This window comes from Rhinopithecus bieti, unplaced genomic scaffold, assembly GCF_001698545.2.
Source record: "Rhinopithecus bieti isolate Rb0 unplaced genomic scaffold, ASM169854v2 scaffold_2205, whole genome shotgun sequence".
Taxonomy (NCBI): Eukaryota; Metazoa; Chordata; class Mammalia; order Primates; family Cercopithecidae; genus Rhinopithecus; species Rhinopithecus bieti.
Genome location: NW_016803673.1, coordinates 2,042,496 through 2,054,626, shown reverse-complemented (window position 1 = coordinate 2,054,626; position 12,131 = coordinate 2,042,496). Strand labels below are relative to the sequence as shown.

The 12,131-nt window shown below is 57.7% G+C and overlaps 1 protein-coding gene across 1 annotated transcript in view; it reads right to left on the bottom strand.

Moving 5' to 3' along the window:
• The window catches only part of VAV2 (vav guanine nucleotide exchange factor 2), a 192,278-nt gene that overhangs the window by 20,766 nt on the left and 159,381 nt on the right, over window positions 1–12,131 (bottom strand). Inside the window, 6 exon segments of the mRNA XM_017848951.1 lie at window positions 1,012–1,100; window positions 1,804–1,905; window positions 3,238–3,347; window positions 5,757–5,889; window positions 6,662–6,743; window positions 9,572–9,642. Of these exon segments, the coding sequence (XP_017704440.1) occupies window positions 1,012–1,100; window positions 1,804–1,905; window positions 3,238–3,347; window positions 5,757–5,889; window positions 6,662–6,743; window positions 9,572–9,642 (587 nt within the window).

Below are 12,131 nucleotides of genomic sequence, written 5' to 3'. Positions count from 1 at the left end.
GGACTGCATTGGGCCTGTGGTGGGGACAAGGGGGTCTGGGCTGACCTCCTGGGCCTCTCCTCCGGTTAGGGTACTGGGCTGGCACTCACAGTAAATGGTGAATTAACTATTGATCTAAAGTCACAGCTCAAAATGTATTCCGGGCGCTGGCGTCTCCAGGTGACAAGCTGGCTTTTTCTGTCTTAAAACACTTCCAGGAGGCCCAAGGAGACAAGACCCAGATACTCGGCCTGGGGCCACCGGGGGCTCTTTGTTGAATGGAAGCTCCGCTAATAGGTGTAGACATTGCCGAAAGTTTCAAGCCTCAGTTTCTGGGGCTGATGATGGAGGTGACATCCTGATGTCTGCAACTTCTCTGTAAAGAGCCATCTCAGGCTTTGCACCGCTGTCCAGCTGCCCTGAGCTGGGCACAACTCCAAATGTATGCCCCCCAACCCAAGATGCTTCAGGGGAGCCTCCAGGGCGCATCTCTGCCTCTGCCCACTGCCAGCCTGGCTCAACCCTCTCCCTTCCCTGAGCCTCAAGCCTCCCTAGAGGGGCATGAACAGAAAGGAACCACTGTAAGTGCCATGTGTGTACACGTGCATGTGCGTGTGTCTGAACCATTTACTGACATGGCTACAGCTACTGATGGCCAGACCTCACCCGCTGGGAGAAGCCAGGATGACCAGTGTTTCTGTGATGAGAAACCTCCATGCACCTATCGAGAACGTTCTGTGCCAGGTTTGGGGGTGGAGATTCCAGAAGCTTCCTCCTGGAGCGGGGCAGGGGATGTAGGAGATGGGGAGGGGTCTTCAAGTACCCATTAGGAGAGAGGGCTTGGAATGGAATTCATCCCGGCTGTGTCTACTGATAAGTGTGTGACGTGTGGCAGGTGGCTGCCCCAGGGCACATAAGCACCAGTGTCCTCATCTGGTCCCTGCCCCATGGGAGATGGTGTCTGAGACCTAGTACCCGGGTGGTAGGGGGCAGAAGTGAGTGGGCACAGTCAGGGACTCAGGGAGTACTCACTAAACTTGCAGGGAGGTATCACTTCCAGGCACTCCTTGTGTGCCCCGACGCCACACTTGGTGCACATGTATCCCTGGTAAAAGGTGCCCCTGCACAGGGGAGGGCGGGAGGTGAGGTCGAGGGTGGGGCCGGCTCCTCACGCCTCTCTGCCAAGGTCAAGGCCCTTGTTCCCACCCAGGCTCACCTGGCTGGCTCCCTCCCAGCACACACATCCCTCATAGCCCTGAGTATCCAGGACCCTCCTTTACCAGGCAGCCTGACACCTGCTTTCTCCTACTTACCCCAGCCTGCCTCTCCGCCCGACACAGCATCCCGGGCCCCCAGGAACAATCACCCCCTGGCTAAATCTGAAACTCTAAGGGCTTGGCTGGGCCTCTTTTTTTTTTGAGACAGGGTCTTACTCTGTCACCCAGGCTGGAGCACAGTGGTGGCATCACAGCTTACTGGAGGCTCAATCTCCACGGCTTAATCAGTTCTCCCACATCAGCCTCCTTAGTAGCTGGGGCCACAGGTGCAGGCCAACACGCCCAGCTGACTTTTGTATTTTTTGTACAGACACAGTTTTGCCTTGTTGCCAGGCTGGTATTAAACTGCTGGGCTCAAGCGATTCGCCTGCCTCAGTCTCCCAAAGTGCTGGGACTTGAGCCACCATGCCTGGCACGGGCCTGACTCTTGTGGGATATGCTCCCTTAACCCCTCAAGGCCTCCCACGGGGAACACAGGACAGATAGAATACTAAGCTCCCTCGGGGACCTGGGGTGGGCGTGAGGGCTGAAGGACGGGGTTTCCTACCTGAGGAACATTTTGCAGGCTTTGCAGTTGGTGGTCTTGTCAAACGTGTACATCTGGAAACTGTGGTGATTGGCATTGGCTTTGTCCGGCTTGATGTTTGACCTGGCAGGAGGGAAAGAGAGCAGACGCTACACCCACCAGATTCCCCGAGCCCCGTCATGTGGCCATCCTGGGAACTAGCTGGGCTCCAGACCAAGGCTGTACAGAATCCGGGAGGGCCTGGACTCCAAGCCTGGCTCTGCCCCCAACACGGGGCAGACTCGGGGCCCAGACTCCCTGCTGGTAGAAGGCAGGTCAGAGAGGAAGCTTTAACACTGCTGCACTGGCCTGAGAGAACCTTCCAGGTGGGGGCGGTGGTCTAAGGTCCTGACTGGGATTGGATGTGGGCAGGTGTGGGCATTTGTTAAAACTCAGAAAACATATACTTAAGATTTGTTTGCCTCATTGGATATAAGCTTGAAATTTCAGAAGCTAAACAAATATTGGGCCCCTTGAGGTACATAGCGAGGCTGCACTGGTGTGCAATTTACTTTGACACAGACCCGCTGTTGGATGGCCAGGGGTAGGGTGGGGTGATGCGGACGGCGGCGGCGTGGTGAGAAGACGGCTATTCAATATCATGTTGCTTCAGTTTCCATGAACACTTGAACTTCTCCACAATAGGATGTTGGGGAGAAAATTACAGGCCAGGGAAAGCAAGTGGCCGAAGAGGAGATGCCCCAGGCCTCCCCCACAGAGCCTGGGTGCAAACCAGCTGGCTGCATCTATTCCCATGAGCCAGGCCCTGGCCCCGCTGTGTCCACTGGTTCCCTTTCGATCCTCCCAAGAAGTCCGGAACACAGGCCGTCCCCCCTCCAGTTCACCAGCGGAAACGGTCAGAGAGGCGAGCGCACCTGCCCGCAGAGCTCAAGCACAGACGACCCTGCTGGCCCTCCAGGGTCCGTGTTCTGGGAACCCACTCATCACCTTTCTCTGTTTCACATATCTAGGGGTACCTCTTGGATTTCATAGAAAAATAGTTCTGTGGCTTCAAAAACAGGTGTCAAGCCACCAGCCCGTAAGACCCTGAAGACTGGGGTCACTAGGAATCCTCTGGCATCATGGCCACTCCCAGCCGGTCACTGTTCTGTGGGCCAAGCGTGCCAGGCTCAGCCTTAAGGGTGGGATGGCTCATTCCAGCAGGACAGCGGAGCCTGCCTGGGACAGGCTATGGCAGAGGGAGAGCCCTCTCACTCTGGATCGACTGTTAAAGAGGATGTCACCGAGGGAGGCTGGCGTCCCAGGGGTGATGGAGGTTGTCTGTGTCCCTGACATTCCAACTTTGCCTCCCTCCACCCCTGGTCTGACAGGAGTCACAGACACAATCCACCTGGGCTTCCACCCCCCATACAACTGATCTGCGTGGGACCTGGGGGCTGCCACCCTGGAACTCACATGGCCATCTCAAACTGCTCCATCCACTTCCTCTTCATATCTTCTGTTTTGCAGAAAAACTGGAAGCCCTGCTTTCCTTGAAGGTGAATTAGGTAGAAGCCGTAGGACCACTGCGGGGGAGAGGGGCCATGCTTGCAACGGACACGGCTTCAGACATCCTGGCACATGCCCACGTGTACTCTTGCCTATGCGGTATGTGCACGTGTGTATATGCATACACGCATGGGTGCCTGTGCCTGTGTGAACACATGCTTCTACATGCGTATACCTGCACTCTTGCCCACGCTGTATGTGCACACGCTGGCCTCTCTGTATGTGTGCTGCATAGCTGTGTGCCCGCATCCTCACGTGAGAATACATATGCGTTGTGCCTTTCACCTGTGCATCGCATACGGTGTGGCCTGTGTGCATGGGTGGTGCATTGTGCCTGAGCGTGTCTATGAGTGGTGCACCTGTGCCTGGTGTGCCCAGTGCTCTGTGAGACGTGTGTCACACCCACCTTGTGTCTTCCTGCAGTAACAGCGCACACGCATTCTAACATGTATGATGCATGTGCATCCATGCTGTGTGTGCTCTCCTGTGGTTGCACACACATGTGCATGGGCAGATCTGCACACCTGCCTGTGCCCGTGTGCGAGGATGCTCCACCGAGTGGATATGTAGATGTATGTTCAGTGCGGGCAGGACCCCAGGGAGGATGAGCTCAGGGCTCCACCCAGGGCCCCTCCACGAGGCCTGACCACCCACTTTCACTTCCTAAATGTGATGCTAAAAAAAACTCACTTCTCTGAAGTAGAACAATGACAACAAAAAGGCAGGGAACAGCCATGGGCCTGGGGCACCCTCTGCGAAGCCATTCCCCACTGAGCAACCCACACCTGCCTCCTTCCCTGCCACCCCACAGGCCTCGCCATCTCTCCAAGCTCTTGGACAAAGGGCTTTCAAAGTGGTTCAGAAAAAAGAGTTTGGCAAATAGGAGCCCACTGGGTTAGAAAAGATGGCGGGAAAGAGGAAGGAAGGGAGGGATGGAGAGAGGAAGGGCGGTGCGGGGATGGGAAGAGGAAAGAAAAAAGGAAAGAGAGAGGAAAAGGGGAGGAAGAGGGAGGGAGGAGGGAGAGAACAGAGAAAAACAAAAAGGATGATGGAGAGCTGAAGAGAGACCAAGAAACCCCAGCCTCTGGCCCGAGCTCCAGCGACTGAGGGTCATGGGGTTTTCCTTTCACACTGTCTTCCTGGGTCTTTCATCGTGAATACAAAACATTTCATCATCGGGAGAGGGGGAGAGGAGGACGGAGGACGAAGAAAACCAGGAGCCCGGGCCCTCAGGCCCCTGGGTTCCCTGGCTCCGGGCAGAAGTGCCAGCACCAGGCTGGGATGATTGAGGCAGGTGGGAGGACCTGGGCGCTAGGTGCTTACCATTTTCCCGTGAGACTAGGAAGCATGAGGAGAGGAGAGGAAGGGAGAGACGGTCAGTGAGAGGCTCAGCCCGGCCCTGTGGTGGGTGCTGCGGTGTGGGGGCACCAGGAGCCCTGGCAGGTGGGACATCCTCCAGTGCCCAGGCTGGGGGTGGGGCAGTCAGCAGGGAAAGGACTTTCTTCCCCGACTGTTGGGTGCTGGAGGCAGGGACTGCCTCGTGGGCCCATTATTTGTTTTGGGTAACAGGGCAGGGAGGGTCACCCTCAACGGCTCATCCAGCCTGCACTCGCTGGGTCTGGACCAGGGCTACACTGCTAGCCCTGGATGCCAGGGCCCGGACTTTCAGAACATGGGCTCCTGACCCCCCACCCCCCGCCCTACCAGGGCTGAACATGGTAGGTGCTCAAGTGCCATGGGCAAAAGCCTCAGCTGAAACAGGACTGAACCAGAGAGCCAGGCAGCAATAGCCCTGTAGCCAGGGTCCTGCCCCACAGCAGGTTTGGCCCCTCAGTCAACTTGCCATAGCCCTGGCCCCACCCCCTGGCAGTCACAGGCCCACCTCTGCAGTCCTGGCCCCGCCCTAGCAGCCACAGGCCCCACCTCTGCAGCCCTGGCCCCGCCCCAGCAGCCACAGGCCCCGGTCAGCTACATGTAGAGTCTTGGACAAGTCACAGCCAGACCTACCCATAGCCCTCCTCCAAGCACTGCAGGGTGGGACGGGAGAGGAAAGCCTGCTTGCTACAAGGGACAACATGGGCTAGAGTCAGGCTGGTCAGATGGAAAGCCAAGGTTGAAAACCCCACCCTCGCTAGAGGCCTTGGGCAGCCCTCTCCCCTCTGCTCCAGTCGCCTCACTGAAGTGGGAGTGGGATTCTGGTCTCGCTCACCCATCTCGCTGGGCCTGGCGAGGAGCAGGGGTCATGATGGTGAGGCAGTGACTCAGAGGGGAGGCTTCCTGCAGGGTGGGGACGCTCACCCCAACCCACCCGGCCAGCATCAGCGGCTGACTTCGAGTCCCCTTCCCTTGAGGTCTGGAACCCAGTGCCTCTCTCCAGGCCACCCCCACGTTCCTGGGTAGTGGGGGGCGGACCCGGAAGGCCCCACCTTCTTGACATCCTTGTTGTTCATGGGGTCGTCGGTCATCTTGTGGAAAAGCAGCTCGATGATCTCCTTGAGCTCGTAGTTGTAACCCTTCCGCTTGCAGACGATGACCACCTTGTCAAACAGGAACAAGTACCTGGGCCAGGCAGCGCAGCGGGGCATCAGCACCCCAGCACTGTGTGCTCTGCTCCGAGGAGGCAGCAGGAGCTGAGCCTGAGGCTCTGGCACGCGGCTCCCTCTCCAGGCGAGCCCTGCCCTCACCTGGCTCACTAGGCTAATGCTGAGCCTCAGTCAGGTCTCGGCTGTTCCCACACTGCTTCTCCAGGAAGCTTTCCTTGGCTCCCTACCCTCGTGACTGAGGCTGTGTCAGGAGCCCTTCAAGGGGCTCCTGCATCCCCCCACGAGGGCTTCCTGTGCAGCACTGAGCCCTGACGGCCACTCCCAGTTGCTTCTGCACTGGACTGGGAGCCTTAAGAGGGCGGGACCCAGATCTGCTCTGACCCCTGCCCCAGCGCACAGTAGGTGCATAAGGAGGACCCTGGACAAGCCTGGGCCACCGTGGGCCTGGACACTCTCTGGCAGTCATTTGGCAAAGAGCTCATCCGGCCACTCTAGGCCTGTCTTGGGTCCCCGGAGGCTGAGCATTGGCAGTGAGAGGCCTGGCCCTCACCTTTGGCTGCCCCAGCCCAGCTTGGTGCCCGCCACAGGCACAAAAGCCCCACTGCTGTGGCGCCCGCTCGCTGACGAGAAGGAAGGAAGCAATTAAAACTGAACAGCACCAAGCCACCACCAGGCAGCTCTTTCCACAGGAAGGCCCGGCTTCCAGAGCCACTTAGGAGCGGCTCCCTGGCAGGGAAAGCCAGACCCTGGCAGGATGCCACCCAGCCCACAGCACGCCCCCCGCTCACCTGTCCTGCTTGGTGTGGTTGACTATGGACCGGACTTTCAGTTCCCCGTCAATCTTTGGTCTTCCAAATTCCTCCAGTTTCACTTGCTGGGAAGAAGGAGAGGGGGAGTCAGCCGGGGCTGGAACAGCCCCAGTTCTCCTGACCACACGGGCAGGGCAGACTATCGTGCACCGAAGGGAGCTCCCCACAGGCAGCAGAGGCGGGACAAAGGGAAACAGCCCCCGTGGCTCCCAGCTGGTGCTCAGGATCGACGAGGGAGGGTGCAGAAAACTGGGAAGGGATGGGGCCTGGCAGCTTCTGTCCTTTCCCTGGCCAGCCCCGCCAACGGGCTCCCTTCAGCTCTGGGGACAAAGGGCGATTGACGGCGCCAGTTCTGTTCACAGGCCGCCACTGTGTGGAGCCCCAAGCGGGACCCAGTCGGAAAAGCCAGACGCCCAAGCCCGAGAACCCACGTTCAGGAGAAAACAAACAGCGCCTATCTGCTGCAGGGCGGGTGGGGCCGGGGTCCTGCCAAGGGTGAGGCTTTGACTCAGACCCCCGTGTGGTTCGCTGAGGTTTCATTTTCGTTGTCTGTCTGGTTTTGTCTCTGACTCTTCTGGTTCAGAGACAGTTTCTCTTGACATGTCCCCTGCGTGGCTTTCAAAGTGTCCATGCAGACAGGAAAAGGTGGAGGAAAATGCTTGGGAGACGTGAACAGGGCCCTGCCTGGGGGGTGCTCGAGGCACGGGCTCAGCATTTCCTTCCAAGGTCTCAGCCCCAGAGGCCGCAAGGACAGCTTTGGTGCCACGCAGCCTCAGTCAACTTGCTCCAGGCCTCCGATCTCAGCTCTCACCACCTTCCTTGTGGTGATGGGATTTGGAGCCAGGACCGGATACAGGGACTGGCTCATGAGGACGCTTGGTGCCTGCTGGCCATGGCGCCTGCTGGCCATGCTGTTTGATTCTTGTTGTTGTCGACGTTTTTGAGACAGTCTCACTCAGTCACCCAGGCTGGAGTGCAGTGGCGCAATCATGGCTCACTGCAACCTCTGCCTCCGGGGTTCCAGAGATTCTCCTGCCTCAGTCTCCCGAGTAGCTAGGATTACAGGCACCCGCCACCACGTCTGGCTAATTTTTGTACTTTTAGTAGAGACAGGGTTTTACCATGTTGGCCAGGCTGGTCTCAAACTCCTGACCTCAAGTGATGCACCCACCTCAGCCTCCCAGAGTGCTGGGATTACAAGCATGAGCCACCGTGCCCGGCCTGTTCTTGTTGTTTAATGAACAAGTATTGCTCCTATGTAAAAACTTAAAAAACAAAACAAAATGAACTTTTCTCCTCACGTCCTGCTCACTGTACACATTTGCAAATGCCTTGCACAGGAGCTCACAGCAGCACTGGACCCACCAGTGCTGATGAGCGCGGGGGTGCGCCATCCCTCAGCCTCTCTCTGCACCCACAACACTTTAATTTCTTTCTTTCTTTTTTTTTTTTTTTTTTTTTTTTTTTGAGACGGAGTCTCGCTCTGTCACCCAGGCTGGAGTGCAGCGGCCGGATCTCAGCTCACATGCAAGGTCCGCCTCCCCCCGGTTCACGCCATCTCCTGCCTCAAGTCTCCCGAGTAGCTGGGACTACAGTGCCGCCACCTCGCAGCCGCTAGTTTTTTGTATTTTTAGTAGAGATGGGGTTTCAACCCATGTTAGCCAGGATGGTCTCGATCTCCTGACCTCGTGATCCGCCTGCTCGGCCATTCCCAAAGTGCTGGGATACAGGCTGAGCCACCGCTGCCCGGCCCACTTTAATTTATTTCTACATGAAAATAAAGGGGGCATAATCATAATGCCCTTCAGAAGCTTTTTTCTTTTTCTTTCATTGCCGACTGTATCGCGGGTGCTTTCTCATGCCCCGCGTTTGCGGAGGGCGTTCCTTTGTGCTTGCTAGCACCAGGTGGGGTAGCCTGGGCATCAGGACCTTCCCCCTGCCGGCTTCCATGTTGAATGAAAATCACCAGGGTGAAAGTTTGTGATTCACAACCAAGGGTGGTAATCCTTGCTACCCAAAGGACCCTCTGGCCAAGTCAGGGGCATATTTGTGGCATCAGTTGAGGGGGTGGGGGTCTACTGGCATCTGGTGGGTGGCAGTCCAGGACACGGCTCCACATCCGTAATGCACAGGCAGCTCCACAGCCAAGAATGATCCGGTCCCCAAACGCCAGCAAATGCTGAGGGGGGTAGAATCCCGGGTTAGAACCGCAGATCCTCGGCAGTCCGTTCCGGTAGTACAGACCAAGGGAGCTTGCTCCCGGGGGTGGTGCATTCCCCCTCTCCCACAGGCAGGACGAGGTGACTGACTTCAGCAGCCCAAGCTGGCCTCGCAGGGCCAGGCTTTGGGGAGTGTCCGGGAGGTGGGTACCTCCTGCTGATGGAGTCCGAGGAGCAGAGGCGACTGCCGGCCCACCAAGCTCTGGGCCCAAACCCCTGTCCACTGCCCCTGAGGTGGAGAGTCCAAGGTGAGGGGTGGGCAGGGGTCCAGGGACCGGGGCTGTCTCCTGCCCCTGGGAAGCCACAGTTCCTCCTTCTGGACTTGAAGGAGTCTTCGTCTAGGCTGGGTGGAGAATGAATGAATGATACAGTCCCTCCCCCGTCCCCCTCCCCATCCCTCCCCTGGTCCCTCCCTGCCCTCCGCATACCTCCCCTGCCCTAAGTACAGGCCATCTTCAGGCACAGGGCCACTTGGGTTGGCCATGGTGGGCAAGGGAGGGTGGATGCTGGGGGGCTGAGACGAACTCAGAAGCTGCCGGCGCCACCCTCTCAACAGGTTCAGCCGTGTGTGGCTGCCCATGGAGCTCACTCCAATACTGCCAGCCTGTGAAACGTGATCTTTATAGGACCGTCCTCAATCAACCTTCCCAGCCCTGAAGAGTCATCCCACATCACCAAGTTTTCATAGAACTCTGAAATTCGCTGATTTTCCTCAAGGTCTCCTGTCCGTTTAACTTCATCCTGATTACACCGCCAAGTCCCCTTAAAGACAAGAGGCAGAGGGTGAGCGGGCTGTGCTGGGTGGGGAGTGTGTGTGTGAGCATGGTTGTGTGTGGTGTGAGCGGTTGTGCTGTGTGTATGTGGAACGATTGTGTCGAAGAGCATGTGTTGTGTGAGTGGGGTGTGCTGGGTGGGGTGTGTGTGATTGTGTGCATGTGTGAGTGAGCTGTGCTGGTGGGGTGCGTGTGTGTGAGCATGTGTGTGTGTGTGGGGGGGCTGTGCTGTGGTGTGTGTATGAGTGATTGTGTGACAGTATGTGTGAGCGGGCTGTGCTGGCTGGGGTGTGTGTGATTGTGTGTGTGAGCGGGTCGTGCTGAGTGGGATGTATGTGATTGTGTGTGTGAGAGGGTTGTGCTGGGTGGTGTGTGTGTGTATATGAGCAGGTTGTGCTGAGTGGGGTGTGTCTGATTGTGTGTGTGAGCAAGCAGTGCTGTGCAGGGTGTGTGTGAGCGTGTGTGTGCACACATGCACATGCATGCAGGAGCCCAATCCTCAAGGACCTCCACCCACCCAGCATCCAGGCACTGGGCGTTTCTGGACCTCCTTCCTCCATCCTGCCGGGGAGGCCGCCCTCGAGACAGGAGGGCTGAAAAGCACCACCTCCACATGACAGATGAGGAAACTGAGGCAGGGAAGGGAACACACTGACCAAGAGCCACACCTCGTCAGTGAAGAACAATCCCAACAGCCCCAAACTCCTGGCTGGTGCTGCTTATTTCTACCCTACCATGTGGTCCCTCTTAAACATCCTAATAGAGGGAAGCAGCCCTGTGTGTCGGAGCCACATCAGGCCACAGAAGAGCCACCTAGGCTTGGGCTGACCTAGGTCCCCATTCTTGGGAAGCTTCCCCCTCCCCAACCTCTCCAAGCCACGGCCGCCCCTTGGAGCCTGGACACAATGAGGGGTCAGGAAGTCCCTCTCTCCATGGGTCTGGCCATCCCCAATCCAGCGCCTGTCTGCCATGCTGCAGTTCTCGTGCTGGCCACCAGGGAGCAGTGCCCACTTCAGTCCAGACAGAAAACGCAGTATCTCAACCTGGCCCGCGTGGGAACCCAAGGGAGCCGGCCACATGGGCGGTCCTGGCCCTGCCCACCCAGAGCAGCGGGCGGAATTCCCCAAAATGCAAGTGACCAGCCAGAGCCAGAGCCAGGTCGTCAGCAGGTTCCCATCCCTCCCGCCCTTCCTCGTTCCTAGAAGACTTCACAGTCGGCTCCCCACCCACCCCGCAGTGGGGAGCTTCCTGGGGAGGCTGCAGCACGCTGTCTGAAAGGGGTGTTTTGTTTTCTTGTCCACTTACCTTTAAAATGAGGAATAAATTCCCAGAGACAGGGACCCCAGTGGTGAGTCTAGAGCTCAGAACCACCCCTTCAACCCCAACAGCAGAAACATTACAAATCTGACCACCGTGGCCCCTGTGTGCACCTGGCCCAATGCCTGGCATGAAACAGGAACAGATGGAAGTTGCCCAAATGAATGAGCAGGTGAGGGAAATGTCTGTACTTTGATACAGAGGCAGGATTGCAGTCAGCTCATGGAGCTCAGACCTAAAACCACAATTCCCATGGAGACAGACCTCAGGCCCACCGAGGCACGGCAGCCGACTCTCAAAGACACTGCCTTACAAGGAGTGAGCTCTCAGTCCCAAGGGGAAATCAAGCCCAGGTACAGTGACGACTCCCATAGTGGCTGCATGAATGACTTCCTAGATAAATTGGGAATCGATCCAAAGACTTCTAAAATCCCCCCTAGCCCTGAAGTCTCATGATGAGGTTCGGTGGCTCTCAGAAAGGCAGATGCACACCTGCAAGTCACAGAGTACTTCGTGCAGCACTGTGAGCTACACTCCTGCGAAACTGTCCCGTCGAGGGGCTCAGAGCCACCCGCCAGCCAGACACCAAGTGCTGAGAGTATGAAATGCAAGACCACACTCAGGGCCCGGGTGCACGGCCCACTGCACCTGCTGTCACTGTCTCAGAGGCCCCGAGGACACATCCGTGCTGGCTCACAAACCGTGGCTCACAGCAGACAGGCCAGAGCAGGTGTTGGAGAGGGGCGGCTTGGGGGCAGCAGAGCTGACACCAAGAAAGTTTTATCAGTCCGTCATGGCAGGAAGCTTTCCTGGAGCACTCCTCAGGGTGCTCGCTGCCCAGTGGAGCCGAGCGGCACAGGAGTTGAAGGTCTCTGGGACCACCTCCCGTGCTCACACATGAGTGCCCACAGGATTGGGAATAAATTTCTCCCAGAGGACAAGCCCTGCTCAGAGAACCTCCTAGCACCGGTGGCCAAGCATTGGTCTCCACTCCTGTCCCAGCCCAACAGCAGCTATAAACGGAGACAGATTACAGCCCCGCCCCCGCCCAGAGGGCGCTCCTTAAATGAGGTACCTGGGAAAGGAAAAGGGGGCCCACAGCCCAGGGGGCTGCTCAGAGGGCAGGCGCCAGGTATCAGA